This window comes from Salmo trutta, chromosome 12, assembly GCF_901001165.1.
Source record: "Salmo trutta chromosome 12, fSalTru1.1, whole genome shotgun sequence".
Classification (NCBI taxonomy): domain Eukaryota; kingdom Metazoa; phylum Chordata; class Actinopteri; order Salmoniformes; family Salmonidae; genus Salmo; species Salmo trutta.
Genome location: NC_042968.1, coordinates 97,041,034 through 97,063,715, shown reverse-complemented (window position 1 = coordinate 97,063,715; position 22,682 = coordinate 97,041,034). Strand labels below are relative to the sequence as shown.

Genomic DNA, 22,682 nt, shown 5'->3' with positions numbered 1-22,682 from the left:
GTAGTGTGGGAGCTGGACGTGAACATTTAGCAGGCGTTACGTGCAGAGCCCGCTCCCGTCCAGTGTCCCGCTGGGTGTCTGTACGTCCCATCTGCTGTTCGTGACCGGTTGATCTATTGACCGGTTGGCCCACACGTCACCCTCCTCTGGTCATCCTGGGATCGGTCGGACAGTGTGCTGAGCGGGAGGTACTGGTGGCCTACCTTGGCTAAGGACGTGAGGGTTTATGTTTCCTCCAGCTTGGTGTGCGCCCAGTGTAAGGCTCCTAGGCACCTGCCCAGAGGGAAGCTACACCCCTTACCCATTCCACAATGGCCTTGGTCGCACCTATCGGTGGATTTTCTAATCGATCTCCCCCTCACAGGGTAACACCACGATCCTGGTCGTTCTGGATCGGTTCTCGAAGTCCTGTCGTCTCCTCCCTCTGCCCGGTCTCCCTACGGCCCTACAGACTGCGGAGGCCTTGTTTACACACGTCTTCCGGCACTACGGGGTGCCTGAGGATATAGTGTCTGATCGAGGTCCCCAATTCACGTCTGGAAGGCGTTCATGGAACGTCTGGCGGTCTCAATCAGCCTTACTTCAGGGTTTCACCCCGAGAGTAATGGGCAGGTGGAGAGAGTAAACCAGGATGTAGGCAGGTTTTTGCGGTCGACACCCGAGGCCGGTGTCGACCGCTGCAATTTCTGAGGCTGGTATCTCTAATGAACTTATCCTCTGCAGCAGAGGTAACCCTGGGTCTTCCTTTACTGTGGCGGTCCTCATGAGAGCCAGTTTCATCATAGCGCTTGATGGTTTTTGCGACTGCACTTGAAGAAACTTTCAAATTTCTTGAAATGTTCCATACTGACTGACCTTCATTTCTTAAAGTAATGATGGACTGTCGTTTCTCTTTGCTTATATGAGCTGTTCTTGCCATAATATGGACTTGGTCTTTTACCAAATAGGGCTATCTTCTGTATACCACCCCTACCTTGTCACAACACAACTGATTGGCTCAAACGCATTACGAAGGAAAGAAATTCCACAAATTAACTTGTAACAAGGCACCCCTGTTAATTGAAATGCATTCCAGGTGACTACCTCATGAAGCTATTTGAGAGAATGCCAAGAGTGTACAAAGCTGTCATCAAGGCAAAGGGTGACTACTTTGAAGAATCTCAAAGATAAAATATATTTTGATTTGTTTAACACCGCTTTGGTTACTACATGATTCCATATGTGTTATTTCATAGCTTTGATGTCTTCACTATTAATCTACAAGCAACATTGAATGTTTAAAATGACATCCACTGTGCTCTTGACAAGAAGTTACATTGTGTGTCTGTTTTTATTGATTTGTCGAAGGCTTTTGACACCGTGGACCATGCTGTGTTAGTGCAAAGGTTAAAATGTTGTGGAATTACTGATCTTGCTCTGAATTGGTTTATAAATTACTTATCAAATCGTACATAATGTGTAATGGTGGATGGTTGTAAATCTGAGTCCATAGAGGTGTGCTCAGGTGTTCCGCAAGGTTCTACTTTGGGCCCACTGTTGTTCATTTTGTATATCAACAACATTGGGGATCTTATTGAAACAGCGGATGTTCATTTTTATGCAGATGATACTGTTCTTTATTCAAGTGGTAGTAGTTTATCTTTATCCTTTGAAAATGCCCAAAGAGCATTTAACATCATACAACAGAATCTGTATGATTTAAAGCTGGTTCTAAATTCGGGTAAAACAAAATGCATGGTATTTTCAAATACCAGGCATGTTAGTAATCATGCCATTGCTACATTGGCTGGACATACTATAGAGCAAGTTAAAGTGTACAAATATTTGGGTGTGTGGGTTGATAAGCTGAGCTTCACTGTGTATGTAGAGAACTTGATAAGGAAGCTCAAGCTGAGAGGTTTTTATTACCGGCATAAGGCTTGTTTTTCTCTGGAGGCCAGGAAGGAGCTGGTACGATGTACATTACTGCCGGTTTTAGATTTTAGTGATGTTATATATATATATATGCAGGCCTTAACCACTACCCTGAGAGCACATGATTCATTATATCATGCAGCCCTCAGGTTCATTACAAATCAAAAACTTCTAACACATCATTGTGATCTCTACAGTGCTGTTGGATGGTCGTCATTGACCTTGTGTAGGCTTAAACACTAGTATACACTGATTTATTAGGCCATATTGGGTAAAATGCCATTTTATCTCTGTTATTTTTTTGTCAGGTCGGTAAATAAATATCAATTACAGTCCCATTCTCATTTGCTTCTAACAGTACTAAAAATTAGAACAGGTCATGGTAGAAATAGTTTTAGTTACTTAGCTCCGTGGTCCTGGAATTCTATCCTGAACATTTAAGGAATACCTGGGATAGGATAAAGCAATCCTTCTAACCCCACCCCCCCTCTAAAAGATTTAGATGCACTATTGTAAAGTGGTTGTTCCACTGGATATCATAAGGTGAATGCACCAATTTGTAAGTCGCTCTGCATAAGAGCGTCGGCTAAATGACTTAAATGTAAATGTAAAAATTTGATGATCTAGTTTCGTTGGTGGAGTTTAAACACTTGATTGATGTATATATCATAGAAGAGTGTAATTGTCTTTAGGACAGCTGTTTTTAGTCAAGACTTTCGTGTTTTTTAGTAAAATGTTTTTGTTGTAATGTATGTGTGTTTATAGTTGTGTTTAATGTTGTGTTAGTGTAAGTTGTTTTGTCTAAAACGTTGTTCCCCCTGCTACTATTGGACCAGGTCTCTCTTGGAAAGAGATGTTATCTCAATGAGAAAAACCTGTATAAATAAAGGTTAAATAAAATATGTAAATGTAGAAAATAGTAAAAATAATGAAAAACCCTTGAATGAGTAGGTGTGTCCAAACGTTTGACTGGTACTGTATACACACTACTACGCCAAAAGTATGTGGACACCGCTTCAAATTAGTGGATTCGGTTAGAAGCAGAGCTTCCATGTCTGCCAGCGCCATCTTGCTTGTTCCACTAAGGAAGTTATATACAATTTAAAATATTACATTTCATAACACTTTACCCAATACATTTAGTGTGTTCCCTCCGGCCACTAATATATCCCATGAGTACGTGTGTGTAGAGTGCATGTCTTATCATGTGTATAAGGTCTGTTTGTGTCTCTTCACAGCCCCCGCTGTTCCATAAGCTGTATTTTTATCTGTTTTTTAAAATCTAATTTTACTGCTGGCATCAGTTACTTGATGTGGAATAGAGTTCCATGTAGTCATGGCTCTATGTAGTACTGTGCACCTCCCATAGTCTGTTCTGGACTTGGGGACTGTAAAGAGACCTCTGGTGGCATGTCTTGTGGGGTATGTATGGGTGTCCGAGCTGTTTAAACAGACACCTCAGTGCATTCAGCATATCAATACTTATTACAAAAACAAGTAGTGATGAAGACAATCTCTCCTCTACTTTGAGCCAGGAGAGATTTACATGCATAGTATTAATGTTAGCTCTCTGTGTAAATTTAAGGGCCAGCCGTGCTGCTCTGTTCTGAGACAATTGTAATTTTCCATGGTCCCTCTTTGTGGCACCTGACCACACGACTGAACAGTAGTCAAGGTGCAACAAAACTAGGGCCTATAGGACCTGCCTTGTTGATAGTGTTGTTAAGAAGGCAGAGCAGCGCTTTATTATGGACAGACTTCTCACCATCTTAGCTACTACTGCATCAATATGTTTTGACCATGACAGTTTACAATCTAGGATTACTCCAAGCAGTTTAGTCACTTCAATTTGCTCAATTTCCACATTATTTATTACAAGATTTAGTTGAGGTTTAGGGTTCAGTGAATGATTTGTCCCAAATACAAGGCTTTTAGTTAACTTATTCCTTGCCACCCATTCTGAAACTAACTGCAGCTCTTTGTTAAGTGATGCAGTGATTTCACTCTCTGTAGTAGCTGACGTGTAAAGTGTTGAGTCATCGGATTACATAGACACACTTACTCAAAGCCAGTGACATGTCATTAGTAAAGATTGAAAAGACTAAGGGGCCTAGACAGCTGCCCTGGGGAATTCCTGATTCTACCTGGATTATGTTGGGGAGGCTCCCATTAAAGAACACCTTCTGTGTAACTCTTTATCCACATTATAGCAGAGGCTGTAAAGCCATAACACATACGTTTTTCCAGCAGCAGACTATGATCAATAATGTCAAAAGCCGCACTGAAGTCTAACAAAACAGCCCCCACAATCTGTTTATCATCAATTTATCTCAGCCAATCATCAGTAATTTGTGTAAGTGCCGTGTTTACAGTAAAATAGCATTGTATCTGGTCAAACACAATTTTTTCCAGAAGTTTACTAAAAGTTGGTAACAGGCTGATTGGTCGGCTGTTTGAGCCAGTAAAGGAGGCTTTACTATTCTTGGGTAGCAGAATGACTTTAGCTTCCCCCTTGGCCTGAGGGAACACACTTTCTAGTAGGCTTAGATTAAAGATATGGAAAATAGGAGTGGCAATATCATCTGCTATAATTCTCAGTAATTTTCCATCCAAGTTGTCAGACTTCAGTGGCTTGTCATTGTTGATAGACAATCATTTGTTCACTACTTCCACACTCACTTTACGGAATTCAAAATTACAATTCTTGTCTTTCATAATTTGATCAGTTATACTTGGATGTGTAGTGTCAGCGTTTGTTGCTGGCATGTCATCCCTAAATTTGCTAATCTTGCCAATGAAAAAATCATTAAAGTAATTGGCTATATCAGTAGGTTTTGTGATGAATGAGCCATCTGATTCAATAAATGAGTTTGCCTTTTTGCCCAGAATTTCATGGTAACCTCCAGTCAAGGTTTGAATATTGGTAAGCTGTGTGTGTTAGACTCACCTTGACTCCACGCAGGTGCCGTACCTCCTGTTTACATCGCAACAGCTCTCTCTGTAACAACACAACCATCACACATCTTAGTAATTTAACTTCCAGTCAGTACATTCATCTTCAGATAGCTAGGTGGACCAGAGCATAGTCAGTACATTCATCTCCAGATAGCTAGGTGGACCAGTCATAGTCAGTCCATTCATCTCCAGATAGCTAGGTGGACCAGTCATAGTCAGTACATTCATCTCCAGATAGCTAGGTGGACCAGTCATAGTCAGTCCATTCATCTCCAGATAGCTAGGTGGACCAGTCATAGTCAGTACATTCATCTCCAGATAGCTAGGTGGACCAGTCATAGTCAGTACATTCATCTCCAGATAGCTAGGTGGACCAGTCATAGTCAGTTCATTCATCTCCAGATAGCTAGGTGGACCAGTCATAGTCAGTTCATTCATCTCCAGATAGCTAGGTGGACCAGTCATAGTCAGTCCATTCATCTCCAGATAGCTAGGTGGACCAGTCATAGTCAGTCCATTCATCTCCAGATAGCTAGGTGGACCAGTCATAGTCAGTCCATTCATCTCCAGATAGCTAGGTGGACCAGTCATAGTCAGTCCATTCATCTCCAGATAGCTAGGTGGACCAGTCATAGTCAGTCCATTCATCTCCAGATAGCTAGGTGGGCCAGTCATAGTCAGTCCATTCATCTCCAGATAGCTAGGTGGGCCAGTCATAGTCAGTACATTCATGTCCAGATAGCTAGGTGGACCAGTCATAGTCAGTACATTCATCTCCAGATAGCTAGGTGGACCAGTCATAGTCAGTACATTCATGTCCAGATAGCTAGGTGGGACAACCAAATATCACAACCATAGTAAATACAATTTTCCTCAAACTATTTATCAAAGTCAGTGCTAGTAGAAAAAGACAAGTGCAAGCTTTTATGGGGGGGGGGGGTATAAGACAGCATTACTCTATGGCTGGCCATGCTTTCCACCTGGCTACCCCTACCCCGGTCAACAGCCCTGCACCCCCCACAGCAACTCGCCCAAGCCTCCCCATTTCTCCTTCACCCAAATCCAGATAGCTGATGTTCTGAAAGAGCTGCAAAATCTGGACCTCTACAAATCAGCCGGGCTAGACAATCTGGACCCTCTCTTTCTAAAAATATCCGCAGAAATTGTTGTAACCCCTATTACTAGCCTGTTCAACCTCTCTTTCGTATTGTCTGAGATCCCCAAAGATTGGAAAGCTGCCGCGGTCATCCCCCTCTTCAGATGGGGAGACACTCTAGACCCAAACTGCTACAGACCTATATCTATCCTACCCTACAGGCTATTATAGGCAACACAAGCACTTTCTTAAGTCGAAAAAGCCTCGCTATTGTACATTTTAAATAAGCAAGGCACTCAATTGTTCAGCTTACATCTAGGCTAACTGAGCCAGGCTAACTGAGGCTCCTTTCAGCATCTAGCAAAGCACACCATTGAAAAGTTAAATTACAATAAAAAAACAAACATACTATTCAGTAGCCTATTGAAATGACAATGACAAATTAAATGACCTATTTGCGTTTTCCATTCATAACGGTTTGTAGCCTAGACATAACATCTGGCGCAGAATATGTGACTCACCACCTGGATTCGGTCTTATGTAGAAAAATGTGAAATTGTGTTTTTTACATTGGATAAAAGTAGAGACACAGAGCTACATAATGGTATATCATACAATGCATTTTTTTTTAGGAACAATGGGAAAGTAATTCTGCTTTGAAAGCTGATAAACTTGTAAACTCACCAAAACATTCAAAGGCCATTTTCTCAAAAGTATCTAGTGAAGAGCTCTTCTTTGTCTACACCCATTCAGTGTCGTTCACACCCTCTTAAGCTTTAGCCCCACCCATCTCGTTTCACTCTCGGAGCGTTCAGAGCACACAGTTGACACTCTGGCCAATGATTTGTTTACCTCTGGATAACATGAAAACAGCCTAACCAGCCTTGCTGGCAACAATTTCATTACGCTTTTTTGCCGAAGTTTACTGACACCGGCCATATTCAACGGTGCTGTACACTTTAGCTTAAGACATGTAGCTAGCTAGCAAGATAAACAATGAACCTAGCTAGGTAAACAATGAACCTAGCTAGGTAAACAATGAACCTAGCTAGGTAAACAATGAACTTAGCTAGGTAAACAATGAACCTAGCTAGGTAAACAATGTGTAAGATCACACACGTCACGTAACGTTAGCTAACGAGCATACCTGCTAACGTTAGCTAGTTAAACAATAATGAACATCGTGCCAAATCATGTCATTACTACCCTGTATGAATCTGCAGGTAGCTAAACAACCAGGTTCAATGTTAGCTAGCTAACATTAGGCTCTACCTAGCAAAGCAAACGGTTCTGGGATACGAATAATAACGCCATACACATAACGTTAGCCAGGGAGCCAGCCAGCTAACGTTAGCTAGCTAGCTAACAGTACACTTTAGTTTGAAATGAAACCACTTTGTCAAAATTAGAAACATGTAATATCTAAAAATGTAGCTAGCTAACGCTAGACTACCTTACCCGTATACATAATCATGCATGATGGACGCATCTCCCTGTCACGGACGCCATACCACGGTTGCCCTTTAGTTTGAAGATGTAATCCAGAGACAGGTGTTTTCTCCATCTCTTTAGCTATCAAACTCTAATTCCACTGATTTCAATACTTTATTCTTCAGAAAGTGGAGAGCAATACTTATGCAGCTCAACTACACTATAAAACTTTTTAAAAGCCGCGTTCAACAGGATTACCAACACTGACTGACCAGCTCAAATAGATAGTATGACAGACCAATCTGAACTCCTCTCTCGGCATGTCCAGCCCACTCATTATCTCAGCCAACCATGGTTAGTGGGAAGGTTGCTTTTTTTCTGTGGCTAAACCAACAAGGCTCAAAATTTAACAATGTTATTCGTATTTACAGATGGCATACAAGTTTGTTATTAGGCAAATTAAAGTTACATGACCTATACGCTGGCTCGGTGAGTGCGTTTATAATGAAGCGCATTGGAGATGTTGTACCCACTGTGACTATTAAAACCTACCCTAACCAGAAACCATGGATGGATGGCGGCATTCGCACAAAACTGAAAGCACGATCCACCTCATTTAACCATGGAAAGAGGTCTGGGAATACGGCTGTATATAAACAGTGTAGCTATTCCCTCCGCAAGGCAATCAAACAAGCAAAATGCCGGTACAGGGACAAGGTGGAGTCGCAATTCAACGGCTCAGACACGAGACGTATTTGGCAGGGTCTACAGGAAATCACAGACCACAAAAACAGCCACGTCTTTGCCCGCTTTGAGGATAACGCAGTGCCACCGTCGCGGCCCGCTAACAAGGACTGAGCCCCCTCCCCCCCCCCTTCTCCATGGCCGACGTGAGTAAAACATTTAAACGTGTTAACCCTCACAAGGCTGTAGGCCCAGACGGCATCCCTAGCCGCGTCCTCAGATCATGCGCAGACCAGTTGGCTGGTGTGTTTCCAGATACATTCAATTGCTCCCTATCCCAGTCTGTTGTCTCCACATGCTTCAAGATGGCTACCATTGTTCCTGCACCCAAGAAGGCAAAGATAACTGAACTAAATGACTACCGCCCCGTAGCACTCACTTCTGTCATCATGAAGTGCTTTGAGAGACTAGTCAAGGATCATATCACCTCCACCCTACCTGACACCCTAGACCCACTTCAGTTTGCATACTGCCCCAATAGGTCCACAGATGATGCAATCACCATCACACTGCACACTGCTCTAACCCATCTAGACAAGAGGAATACCTATGTAAGAATGCTGTTCATCGATTACAGCTCAGCATTCAACACCATAGTACCCTCCAAACTCGTCATTAAGCTGGAGGCCCTGGGTCTCAACCCCTCCCTGTGCAACTGGGTCCTGGACTTTCTGACGGGCCGCCCCCAGGTGGTGAAGGTAGGAAACAACATCTCCACTTCACTGACCCTCAACACTGGGGCCCACAAGGGTGTGTGCTCAGCCCCTTCCTGTACTCTCTGTTCACCCATGACTGCGTGGCCATGCACGCCTCCAACTCAAGCATCACTACACAACAGTACAGGGTCTTGTAGATCACCTGGAGCCAGTGGGATTGGCGACGAGTATGAAGCGAAGGCCAGCCAACGAGAGCGTACAGGTCGCAGTGGTGGGTAGTATATGGGGCTTTGGTGACAAAACGGATGGCACTGTGATAGACTGCATCCAATTTGTTGAGTAGGGTATTGGAGGCTATTTTGTAAATGACATCGCCAAAGTCGAGGATCGGTAGGATGGTCAGTCACTGCAGCATCCACCGAGAGGCTCTTGCTGCCAAGGGAATGCCTGACAGCTTGAAAGACGTTTTGGACACTACAGTGAAAATGGTGAACTTTGTTAAAACAAGGCCCCTGAACTCTCGTGTATTTTCTGCATTATGCAATGATATGGGCAGCGACCATGTAACGTTTTTACAACACACAGAAGTGCCCTTGTTCTCAAGGGGCAAAGTATTGACACGTTTTATTAAATTGGGAGACGAGTTTAGTTTTCTTTACTGTCCATAATTTTCACTGTAGTGTCCAAAACATCTTTCAAGCTGTCAGGCATTCCCTTGGCAGCAAGAGCCTCTCGGTGGATGCTGCAATGGACCCAAGTGGCGTCGGGAGCAACTGCTTGCACGCGCGTTACCACTCCACTATGTCTCCCTGTCATGGCTTTTACACCATCAGTACAGATACCAACACATCTTGACCACCAAAGTCCATTTGATGTCACAAAGCTGTCCAGTACTTAAAAAATATCCTCTCCTGTTGTCCTGGTTCCCAGTGGTTTGCAGAAGAGAATGTCTTCCTTAATTGACCCCCATAAACGTAACGGACATATACCAGGAGCTGTGCCAGGCCCGCCACGCCTGTTGACTCATCCAGCTGTAACGCGTATAATTCAGTGGCTTGTATGCGAAGCAGTAATTGTTTTAAAACAAAATATTTTATTTATTTATTTTAAATGTAAATCACATTTTTATTTGGCATACCCCCGACGGCATTGCGTACCCCAGTTTGGGAATACTATATATATATACATATACATATACATATACATATACATACATACATACATACATACATACATACATACATACATACATACATACATACATACATACATACATACATACATACATACATACATACATACATACATAGATACATAGATACATACATACATAGATAGATAGATAGATAGATACATAGATACATAGATACATACATACATACATACATACATACATACATACATACATACATACATACATACATACATACATACATACATACATACATATATAATATAATCTAGAGGTTTCATGTAGAAGTGTTTAGAAACATTTTCTATTCTTATTTACAATAAAAGTGACTCCATAATGACACTATACATTATTTACCATTAATTTCTATTGGGCACTAAATGATCTGAAACACAACCAAAACAAACAGCAAATGCATCCAACAAGTTTGTCGTCTCACGCTTGATGTAATCATTGTGTGCTAGCAATATAGGACCAAATACTAAACTTTTCACTACTTTAAAACACATAAGTGAATTTGTCCCAATACTTTTGGTCCCCTAAAACGGGGGGACTATATACAAATGCTGTCATTTCTAAATGGTTCATCCGATATGGATGAAAATACCATCATTATTAAAGCTGACAGTCTGCACTAACCTCAGTCACTGTATCATTTCAAATCCAAAGTGTTGGAGTACAGAGCCAAAACAACAACAACCAGAGCCAAAATGAGTCACTGTATGTCAACATTACATCTTAATTCAGTTGATAATGTTCTGGAAAACGGTTAGTCTGAAAAACAGTATTTACCTTCAGCTCCCGAGTCTCCTCCATACTCTGATCTAGATGACTACGAATTACCACCTAGAGAGAGAGAAGGGAGGGATAGAGAGAAGGAGGGAGGGGAGGGATAGAGAGAGGGAGGAGAGAGGAGGGATAGAGAGAGCGAGGGGAGGGATAGAGAGCAGAAGGGGAGAGGCTGTGTGTGAGAAATAGGAAACGGAAAGTTGATGAATACAGAGAAAATTGATACCTGTCTCACACACACACACACACACACACACACACACACACACACACACACACAGAAAGAGAAATATGATCTGCACAGAGAACAAAGATTTGTCCTAGAGAGAGAGCTGTGTTTGGGTGTTACCAGTTGTTGAGAGAGAGAGAGAGAGAGATACATTCTGTATACCTCTGGCCCTTCTTTGGACACTGTGTTAACTAACCTCCAGACGAGCTTCAATGCCATACAACACTCCTTCCGTTGCCTCCAACTGCTCTTAAATGCTAGTAAAACTAAATGCATGCTTTTCAACCGATCGCTGCCCTGCACCTGCCCGTCCGTCCAGCATCACTACTCTGGACGATTCTGACTTAGAATATGTGGACAACTACAAATACCTAGGTGTCTGGTTAGACTGTAAACTCTCCTTCCAGACTCATATTAAGCATCTCCAATCCAAAATTAAATCTAGAATCGGCTTCCTATTTCGCAACAAAGCCTCCTTCACTCATGCTGCCAAACATACCCTCGTAAAACTGACCATCCTACCGATCCTCGACGATGTCATTTACAAAATAGCCTCCAACACACTACTCAACAAATTGGAAGCAGTCTATCACAGTGCCATCCATTTTGTCACCAAAGCCCCATATACTACCCACCACTGCGACCTGTACGCTCTCGTTGGCTGGCCCTCGCTTCATACTCGTCGCCAAACCCACTGGCTCCAGGTCATCTACAAGTCTTTGCTAGGTAAAGCCCCACCTTATCTCAGCTCACTGGTCACCATAGCAGCACCCACCCGTAGCACACGCTCCAGCAGGTATATCTCACTGGTCACCCCCAAAGCCAATTCCTCCTTTGGCCGCCTCTGGCCGCCTCTCCTTCCAGTTCTCTGCTGCCAATGACTGGAACGAACTGCAAACATCACTGAAGCTGGAGACTCATATCTCCCTCACTAGCTTTAAGCACCAGCTGTCAGAGCAGCTCACAGATCACTGCACCTGTACATAGCCCATTTATAATTTAGCCCAAACAACTACCTCATCCCCATACTGTATTTATCTATCTATCCTGCTCCTTTGCACCCCAGTATCTCTACTTGAACATTCATCTTCTGCACATTCTACCATTCCAGTGTTTAATTGCTATATTGTAATTACTTCGCCACCATGGCCTATTTATTGCCTTACCTCCCTTATCCTACCTCATTTGCACATGCTGTATTTTGATTTTTCTACTGTATTATTGACTGTATGTTTGTTTTACTCCATGTGTAACTGTGTTGTTGTATGTGTCGAATTGCTTTGCTTTATCTTGGCCAGGTTGCAGTTGTAAATAAGAACTTGTTCTCAACTAGCCTACCTGGTTAAATAAAGGGTTATATATATATATACACCTGGTTAAATAAAAGGACTTGTTCTCAACTAGCCTACCTGGTTAAATAAAGGGTTATATATATATATATATATATATAATATGTAAATACCTGGTTAAATAAAGGAGAAATAAATAAAAAGATGTTTGGGTTACCAGTTGTTGTTCAGTGTTATCTTCTCCCAGAGTCAGATTCAACTTCTCCTGCTCATCATCTGGCAGAGACCCATGAAGTAACAGGGCCTAGACATGCACGCACACACACACACACACACACAGACACACACACACACACACACAGACACACACACACACACACACACACACACACAAACTAATAGCATTGAAAACAGGTGTAGACCAACAGTAAAATGCTTACTTATGGGTCCTTTTCAAACAATGCAGTTAAAGACAGATGAAATTTAATACAAATTTAAATAGTGACACGAAGAATAACAATAACAATATAATGGCTATATACACAGGAAGTAGAAAAATAACATGGTTATATATACAGGAAGTAGAAAATAACATGGTTATATATACAGGAAGTAGAAAATAACATGGTTATGACCCGGTCCGGAGCGAGCAGTCGCACTTCGCTTCGCTCCACAGGTAATATTACACTTCTTTATATTACAACGGTTTGGTTTGTTTGATCTGAGCAATTTTTCTTAGCTATCAAAGATAATTGTGTAGTTTAGAGTAATTAGAGTAATTATTGAGGCTAGCTATTTTTTCGTCCTCCTAACGTAGTCAACACTGCTAGCTGCTAGCTAGTCAACACTGCTAGCTAGCCAACCGTTACCGACTAGCAGCGCTGTAGATACTAATACATTACAACGGAACGATTTGACTAGTGCAGGGTTAGCTAGGTTAGCTAGCCAGCTATTTCCGTCCCCCGCGACGCCATTGTTCCATACCTAGCCAACTATTACCGACGAGCAGCATTGTAGAAACTAAATACATTACAAAGGAACGTCTTGATTAGTGTTATGTTATGTTAGCTAGCTACAAAGTTGCTTTTGTATAATAGCCAACTTCTACCGACTAGCAGCACTGTAGAAACTATTACATTACAACGGAACGACTTGATTAGTGTAGTGTTGTGTTAGTTAGCTAGCATTTTCGTAATTTTAGTCAATAAGATTTTCGCAACGTAAGCTTAACTTTCTGAACATTCGAGACGTGTAGTCCACTTGTCATTCCAATCTCCTTTGCATTAGCGTAGCCTCTTCTGTAGCTTGTCAACTATGTGTCTGTCTATCCCTGTTCTCTCCCCTCTGCACAGGCCATACAAACGCTTCACACCGCGTGGCCGCTGCCACTCTAACCTGGTGGTCCCAGCGCGCACGACCCACGTGGAGTTCCAGGTCTCCGGCCAACAAGGCTGAGTTCATCTCAGCCTATGCTACCCTCCAGTCCCTAGACTTCCTGGCGCTGACGGAAACATGGATTACCACAGATAACACTGCTACTCCTACTGCTCTCTCCTCGTCTGCCCACGTGTTCTCGCATACCCCTAGAGCATCGAGCCAGCGGGGTGGTGGCTGGCACTGGAATCCTCATCTCTCCCAAGTGGACATTCTCTCTTTCTCCCCTGACCCATCTGTCTATCTCCTCATTTGAATTCCATGCTGTCACAGTTACCAGCCCTTTCAAGCTTAACATCCTTATCATTTATCGCCCTCCAGGTTCCCTTGGAGAGTTCATCAATGAGCTTGACGCCTTGATAAGTTCCTTCCCTGAGGATGGCTCACCTCTCACAGTTCTGGGTGACTTTAACCTCCCCACGTCTACCTTTGACTCATTCCTCTCTGCCTCCTTCTTTCCACTCCTCTCCTCTTTTGACCTCACCCTCTCACCTTCCCCCCATACTCACAGGGCAGGCAATACGCTTGACCTCATCTTTACTAGATGCTGTTCTTCCACTAATCTCATTGCAACTCCCCTCCAAGTCTCCGACCACTACCTTGTATCCTTTTCCCTCTCGCTCTCATCCAACACTTCTCACTCTGCCCCTACTCGGATGGTATTGCGCCGTCCCAACCTTCACTCTCTCTCTCCCGCTACTCTCTCCTCTTCCATCCTATCATCTCTTCCCTCTGCTCAAACCTTCTCCAACCTATCTCCTGATTCTGCCTCCTCAACCCTCCTCTCCTCCCTTTCTGCATCCTTTGATTTTCTCTGTCCCCTATCCTCCAGGCCGGCTCGGTCCTCCCCTCCTGCTCCGTGGCTCGACGACTCACTGCGAGCTCACAGGACAGGGCTCCGGGCAGCCGAGCGGAAATGGAGGAAAACTCGCCTCCCTGCGGACCTGGCATCCTTTCACGCCCTCCTCTCTACATTTTCCTCTTCTGTCTCTGCTGCTAAAGCCACTTTCCACCACTCTAAATTCCAAGCATCTGCCTCTAACCCTCGGAAGCTTTTTGCTACCTTCTCCTCCATCCTGAATCCTCCTCCCCCTCCCCCCCCTCCTCTCTCTCTGCGGATGACTTCGTCAACCATTTTGAAAAGAAGGCTGATGACATCCGATCCTCGTTTGCTAAGCCAAACGACACCGCTGGTCCTGCTCACACTGCCCTACCCTGTGCTTTGACCTCTTTCTCCCCTCTCTCTCCAGATGAAATCTCGCGTCTCGTGAGGGCCGGCCGCCCAACAACCTGCCCACTTGACCCTATCCCCTCCTCTCTTCTCCAGACCATTTCCGGAGACCTTCTCCCCTACCTCACCTCGCTCATCAACTCATCCTTGACCGCTGGCTACGTCCCTTCCGTCTTCAAGAGAGCGAGAGTTGCACCCCTTCTGAAAAAACCTACACTCGATCCCTCCGATATCAACAACTACAGACCAGTATCCCTTCTTTCTTTTCTCTCCAAAACTCTTGAACGTGCTGTCCTTGGCCAGCTCTCCTGCTATCTCTCTCAGAATGACCTTCTTGATCCTAATCAGTCAGGTTTCAAGACTGGGCATTCAACTGAGACTGCTCTTCTCTGTGTCACGTAGGCTCTCCGCACTGCTAAAGCTAACTCTCTCTCCTCTGCTCTCATCCTTCTAGACCTATCTGCTGCCTTTGATACTGTGAACCATCAGATCCTCCTCTCCACCCTCTCCGAGCTGGGCATCTCCGGCGCGGCCCATGCTTGGATTGCGTCCTACCTGACAGGTCGCTCCTACCAGGTGGCGTGGCGAGAATCTGTCTCCGCACCACGTGCTCTCACCACTGGTGTCCCCCAGGGCTCTGTTCTAGGCCCTCTCCTATTCTCACTATACACCAAGTCACTTGGCTCTGTCATATCCTCACATGGTCTCTCCTATCATTGCTACGCAGACGACACACAATTAATCTTCTCCTTTCCCCCTTCTGATAACCAGGTGGCGAATCGCATCTCTGCATGTCTGGCAGACATATCAGTGTGGATGACGGCTCACCACCTCAAGCTGAACCTCGGCAAGACGGAGCTGCTCTTCCTCCCGGGGAAGGACTGCCCGTTCCATGATCTCACCATCACGGTTGACAACTCCCTTGTGTCCTCCTCCCAGAGTGCTAAGAACCTTGGCGTGACCCTGGACAACACCCTGTCATTCTCCACTAACATCAAGGCGGTGACCCGATCCTGTAGGTTCATGCTCTACAACATTCGCAGAGTACGACCCTGCCTCACACAGGAAGCGGCGCAGGTCCTAGTCCAGGCACTTGTCATCTCCCGTCTGGATTACTGCAACTCGCTGTTGGCTGGGCTCCCTGCCTGTGCCATTAAACCCCTACAACTCATCCAGAACGCCGCAGCCCGTCTGGTGTTCAACCTTCCCAAGTTCTCTCACGTCACCCCGCTCCTCCGCTCTCTCCACTGGCTTCCAGTTGAAGCTCGCATCCGCTACAAGTCCATGGTGCTTGCCTACGGAGCTGTGAGGGGAGCGGCACCTCCGTACCTTCAGGCTCTGATCAGACCCTACACCCAAACAAGGGCACTGCGTTCATCCACCTCTGGCCTGCTCGCCTCCCTACCTCTGAGGAAGCACAGTTCCCGCTCAGCCCAGTCAAAACTGTTCGCTGCTCTGGCACCCCAATGGTGGAACAAGCTCCCTCACGACGCCAGGACAGCGGAGTCAATCACCACCTTCCGGAGACACCTGAAACCCCACCTCTTTAAGGAATACCTGGGATAGGATAAAGTAATCCTTCTAACCCCCCCCCCCAAAAGATTTAGATGCACTATTGTAAAGTGGTTGTTCCACTGGATATCATAAGGTGAATGCACCAATTTGTAAGTCGCTCTGGATAAGAGCGTCTGCTAAATGACTTAAATGTAAATGTAAATATATACAGGAAGTAGAAAATAACATGGTTATATATACAGGGAGTAGAAAATAACATGGCTATATACAGGGAGTAGAAAATAACATGGTTATATATACAGGAAGTAGAAAATAACATGGCTATATATACAGGACGTAGAAAATAACATGTTTATATATACAGGAAGTAGAAAATAACATGGTTATATATACAGGGAGTAGAAAATAACATGGCTATATATACAGGGAGTAGAAAATAACATGACTATATATACAGGAAGTATAAAATAACATGGCTATATATACAGGAAGTAGAAAATAACATGTTTATATATACAGGAAGTAGAAAATAACATGGCTATATATACAGGAAGTAGAAAATAACATGGCTATATACAGGGAGTACCAGGGGTACGAGGTAATTGAGGTAGATATGTACATATACAGTACATTCGGGAAAGTATTCAGACCCCTTGACTTGTTCTACATTTTGATACGTTACAGCCTTATTCTAAAATTGGTGTGCATGTTGTGTGTGTGGGCGTATGTAGTCGGTGTATGTGTGTGTTGGGGTGTCAGTATGTGTAAGTGTGTGGTCCAGTGTGTGTGGGCGTATGTAGTGTGTGTGTGTGTGTGTTGGGGTGTCAGTGTCAGTATGTGTGAGTGTGTGGGTAGAGTCCACTGTGTGTGGGCATATGTAGTGTGTGTGTGTGTGTGTGTGTTGGGGTGTCAGTGTCAGTATGTGAGAGTGTGTGGGTAGAGTCCAGTGTGTGTGGGCGTATGTAGTGTGTGTGTGTGTGTGTGTGTGTGTGTGTGTGTGTGTGTGTGTGTGTGTGTGTTGGGGTGTCATTGTAAGTATGTGTGAGTGTGTGGGTAGAGTCCAGTGTGTGTGGGCATATGTAGTGTGTGTGTGTGTGTGTGTGTGTGTGTGTGTGTTGGGGTGTCAGTATGTGTGAGTGTGTGGTCCAGTGTGTGTGCATAGTCAACGGGTCATGCTTGAGTTAGTAAAAATAAAATAAAAGGGTCAATGTTTAGTTTAGCAGTCTTTTGGCTTGGGGATAGAAGCTGTTCAGGGTCCTGTTGGTTCCAGACTTGGTGCATCGATACCGCATGACGTACGCTAGCAGAGAGAACAGTCCATGACTTGGGTGGCTGGAGTCTTTTAATAAAAATAAAAAAATGCTCTAGCTGGTGAAACCGTAACTATCCAGCAGGTGTCACAATAAAGAAATACATTTTAAAAAATTGAGAAACATAAACATATTCCTTCTCCAATAATATTCTCTAGAAACAAAAACATCGACCTTCTCTAATAACATTCTCTAGAAACAAAGTTTAACACTTTCAACCATTTTGAATGGCCTTTTCTATTCAAAACTTAAAATTTTCCAGCTCAAATAATAAATGTATTACAAATATTGAATAAATGACCTATATAAAAAAAATACACAAATAATACATTATCTGATGAAATTGCTTTAGAAAAAGGGCACAAGACAGGGATGTCTTCTCCCACCCTCCTGTTTGTACTGAACTGTTTGCAGAAACAACTAGACAGGACCCAAATGTAACAGGTATCAGAATTGGTAAACATGAATATAAACTAAACTTATTTGCAGATGATCTCCTGATATACCTGAACGATATTGAAAAATCAATACCCCCTTTGCTAAAAACATTTTCAGAATACTCAAAAAGTTCAGGTTATACAATTAACTTGGAAAAAAATGAAATAATGGCAATAGGAAAAATAAAAACAATAACTCACCATCTACAGCAATCCTTTAAGTGGACCACAAAACATATGAAATACTTAGGATGCTTAATAAGTGACAGCAAATATATAAAGACTACAGTATTCCATTACTCAACAATATGACAGCAGATTTAATTACAGTGCATTCGGAAAGTATTCATACCCCTTTACTTTTTACACATTTTGTTACGTTACAGCCTTATTCTAAAATAGATTAAATGAAACAAAATCCTCATCAATCTATACGCTATACCCCATAATGACGTCCTAATACCCCATAATGACGTCCTAATACCCCATAATGACATCACAATACCCCATAATGACAAAGCAAAAAACCTGTTGTTAGACATTTTTTAAATAGAGGGAAAAAAATGAAATATAAAATGTACATAAGTATTCAGACCCTTTACTATGAAACTCAAAATTGAACTCAGGTGCATCCTGTTTTCATTGATCATCCTTGAGATGTTTCTACAACTTGATTGGAGTCCACCAGTGGTAAATTCAATTGATTGGACATGATTTGGAAAGGCACACACCTGTCTATATAAGGTCCCACAGTTAACAGTGCATGTCAAAGCAAAAACCAAGCCATGAAGTCGAACAAATTATCCGTAGAGCTCCGAGACAGGATTGTGTCAAGGAACAGATCTGGGGAAGGGTACCAAAACATTTCTGCAGCATTGAAGGTCCCCAAGAACACAGTGGCCCCATCATTCTTAAATGGAAGAAGTTTGGAACCACCAAGACTCTTCCTAGAGCTGGCCGCCTGGCCAAACTGAGCAATCGGAGGAGAAGGGCCTTGGTCAGGGAGGTAACCAAGAACCCGATGGTCACTCTGACAGAGCTCCAGTGTTCCTCTGTGGTGATGGGAGAACCTTCCAGAAGGACAACCATCTCTGCAGCTCTCCACCAATCAGTCCTTTATGGCAGAGTGGCCAGACGGAAACCACTCCTCAGTAAAAGTCGCATGACAGGCTGCTTGGAGTTTGCCAAAAGGCTCCTAAAGATTCAGACCATGAGAAACAAGATTCTCTGGTCTGATGAAACCAAGGTTGAACTCTTTAGCCTGAATGCCAAGCGCCACGTCTGGAAGAAACCTGGCACCATCCCTACGGTGAAGCATGGTGGTAGCAGCATCGTGCTGTGGGATGTTTTCAGCTGCAGGGACTGGTAGACTAGTCAGGATCGAGGGAAAGATGAACGTAACAAAGTACAGAGAGATCCTTGATGAAAACCTGCTACAGAGCGCTCAGGACCTCAGACTGGAGCGAAGGTTCACCTTCCAACAGGACAACAACTCTAAGCACACAGCAAAGACAACGTAGGAGTGGCTTTGGGACAAGTCTCCTAATGCCCTTGAGTGGCCCAGCCAGAGCACGGACTTGAACCCAATCAAACATCCTGAAAATAGCTGTGCAGCAACGCTCCCCATCCAACCTGATAGAGGTTGGCCAGCAGCACACCACCCTGCATCCCATTGCTGGCTTGCTTCTGAAGCTAAGCAGGGTTGGTCCTGGTCAGTCCCTGGATGGGAGACCAGATGCTGCTGGAAGTGGTGTTGGAGGGTCAGTAGGAGGCACTCTTTCCTCTGGTCTAAAATAAAAATATCCCAATGCCCCAGGGCAGTGATTGGGGACATTGCCCTGTGTAGGGTGCCGTCTTTCGGATGGGACGTTAAACGGGTGTCCTGACTCTCTGTGGTCACTAAAGATCCCATGGTACTTATCATAAGATTTGTAAGTCGCTCTGGATAAGAGCGTCTGCTAAATGACGTAAATGTAAATAAGAGTAGGGGTGTTAACCCCTGGTGTCCTGGCTAAATTCCCAATCTGGACCTCATACCATCACGGTCACCTAATCATCCCCAGCTTCCAATTGGCTCATTCATCCCCCCATCCTCTCCCCTGTAACTATTCCCCAGGTCGTTGCTGCAAATGAGAACGTGTTCTCAGTCAACTTACCTCGTAAAATACAGATAAATAAATAAAAAAATGTAAAAAGGTTGAGTAGATCTGCAGAGAAGAATGGGAGAAATTCCCCAAATACAGGTGTGCCAAGCTTGTAGCGTCATACCCAAGAAGACTCAAGGCTGTAATAGCTGCACAAGGTGCTTCAACAAAGTACTAGGTAAAGGATATGAATACTTATGTAAATGGACAATCCCTTCAACCTCATGGCTTGTTTTTGTTTCTCTGATATTCACTGTTAACTGTTGGACCTTATATAGACAGGTGTGTGCCTTTCCAAATCATGTCCAATCAAAGCAAAAGGTCTGAATACTTATGTAAATAAGGTGTTTCTGTTTTTTTTGTTTTTTTTCCTAAAAACCTGTTTTCGCTTGGTCATTATGGGGTATTGTGATGTCATTATGGGGTATTGTGATGTCATTATGTGGTATTGTGATGTCATTATGGGGTATTGTGATGTCATTATGGGGTATTGTGTGTAGATTGATGAGGAAAATGTTATATTCAATCCACTTTAGAATAAGGCTGTAATGTAACAAAATGTGGAAAAGGGGAAGGGGTCTGAATACTTTCTGAATGCACTGTATTGCTTCTCCAATACTCTCTAGAAACAAAGTTTAAAACATATTCCTTCTCAGATAATATTCTCTAGAAACATAAACATATTAATTCTCCAATAATATTCTCTAGAAACATTAACATATTAATTCTCCAATAATATTCTCTATAAACATATTCCTTCTCCAATAATATTCTCTACAAACATTAACATATTCATTCTCCAATAATATTCTCTATCAACATAAACATATTAATTCTCCAATAATATTCTCTAGAAACATTAACATATTAATTCTCCAATAATATTCTCTAGAAACATTAACATATTCCTTCTCAGAGAATATTCTTTCTAAATGTAAAAATATTATTTCTCCCAAAATATTCTCTATAAACATATTAATTCTGCAATAATATTCTCTATAAACATAATGTTTAAAACCATATTATTTCCCTGATACTTTTCTCTATAAACATAAATATATTCCTTCTCCAATAATATTCTCTATAAACATAACATTTAAAACATATTACTTCTTCAATACTATTCTCTATAAACATATTCCTTCTCCAATAATATTCTCTATAAACATAACGTTTAAAACATATTCCTTCTTCAATACTATTCTCTATAATCAAATTCCTTCTACAATAATATTATCTAGAAGAATAACGTTTAAAACATATTCCTTCTCCAATAATATTCTCTATAAACATATTCCTTTTCCAATAATATTATCTAGAAGCATAACGTTTAAAAAATATTCCTTCTCCAATAATATTCTCTATAAACATATTACTTCTCCAATAATATTCTCTATAAACATATTACTTCTTCAATAACATTCTCTATAAACATATTCCTTCTCCAATATTCTCTAGAAGAATAAAGTTTAAAACATATTTCTTCTCCAATAATATTCTCTAGAAACATAAACATGTTCCTTTTATAGACATTTCATACACAGCTCCTAAACATTCTATAAATCATTCATACCCAGACATCACCTGTGTCTCAAGACATGGTGATGGCTGGGAATGTATTAACACATTTATTTTTCTTTGAAGATGGCTCGAACAGTCTGTCTGTGTGTGTTTTTGTTTCACTATCCTTTAGGGTACCAGAGGTTCTCACAAGGACAGTTAAAACAACAAAAATTCGGACAAGTGGGGACATTTTGCCGGTCCCCACGAGGGAAAATTCTATTTTAGGCTTAGGGGTTAGGTTTAGGGTTACAATTAGGGTTAGGAGTTACGGTCAGGTCTAGTTTTAGGGTCAGGTCTAGTTTTAGGGTCAGGTCTAGTTTTAGGGTCAGGTCTAGTTTTTGGGGTCAAGTTTAGGTTTAGGTTAGGGTTATGGTTAGGTTAAGGAAAATAGGATTTTGAATGAAAATGTATTTTCGGTCCCCACGAGGACAGAAAAACATAATGTGTGTGTACCTGTAGAGCTGACACCATTCTCCGTGTCTCCTGCATCTCTCTCTCCAGGCTCTCAGTCAGAGGACTCTCCCAACCTGCCTTAGCTACACACACAAACACACACACACACACACACACACACACACACACACAGCAATGGGGAGAGAAATATTTCACAGTTAATGTTGAAGTCTGTGTGACTTTATTAAGCCATCTTATCTTAATGAATCTATTAGATCATATTGAATCGTAATGAATCGATTGAGTCTTACTGAATATATTGAATCATATTCATCCTGATGATTCATATTGAATCATATT

General features: G+C 42.6%; 1 protein-coding gene across 5 annotated transcripts in view; it reads right to left on the bottom strand.

The window, feature by feature from the left end:
* Nucleotides 1-22,682, bottom strand: part of LOC115204708 (dixin-A) — a 92,062-nt gene that overhangs the window by 42,492 nt on the left and 26,888 nt on the right. For all 5 annotated transcript variants that reach the window (XM_029770432.1, XM_029770436.1, XM_029770434.1 and 2 more), the window contains exons 7-10: nt 22,383-22,465; nt 12,513-12,599; nt 10,781-10,834; nt 4,862-4,912 (exon numbers count right to left, since the gene is read on the bottom strand). In XM_029770432.1, coding sequence (XP_029626292.1) covers nt 4,862-4,912; nt 10,781-10,834; nt 12,513-12,599; nt 22,383-22,465 — 275 coding nt within the window. The remainder of the gene's footprint in view (nt 1-4,861; nt 4,913-10,780; nt 10,835-12,512; nt 12,600-22,382; nt 22,466-22,682) is intronic.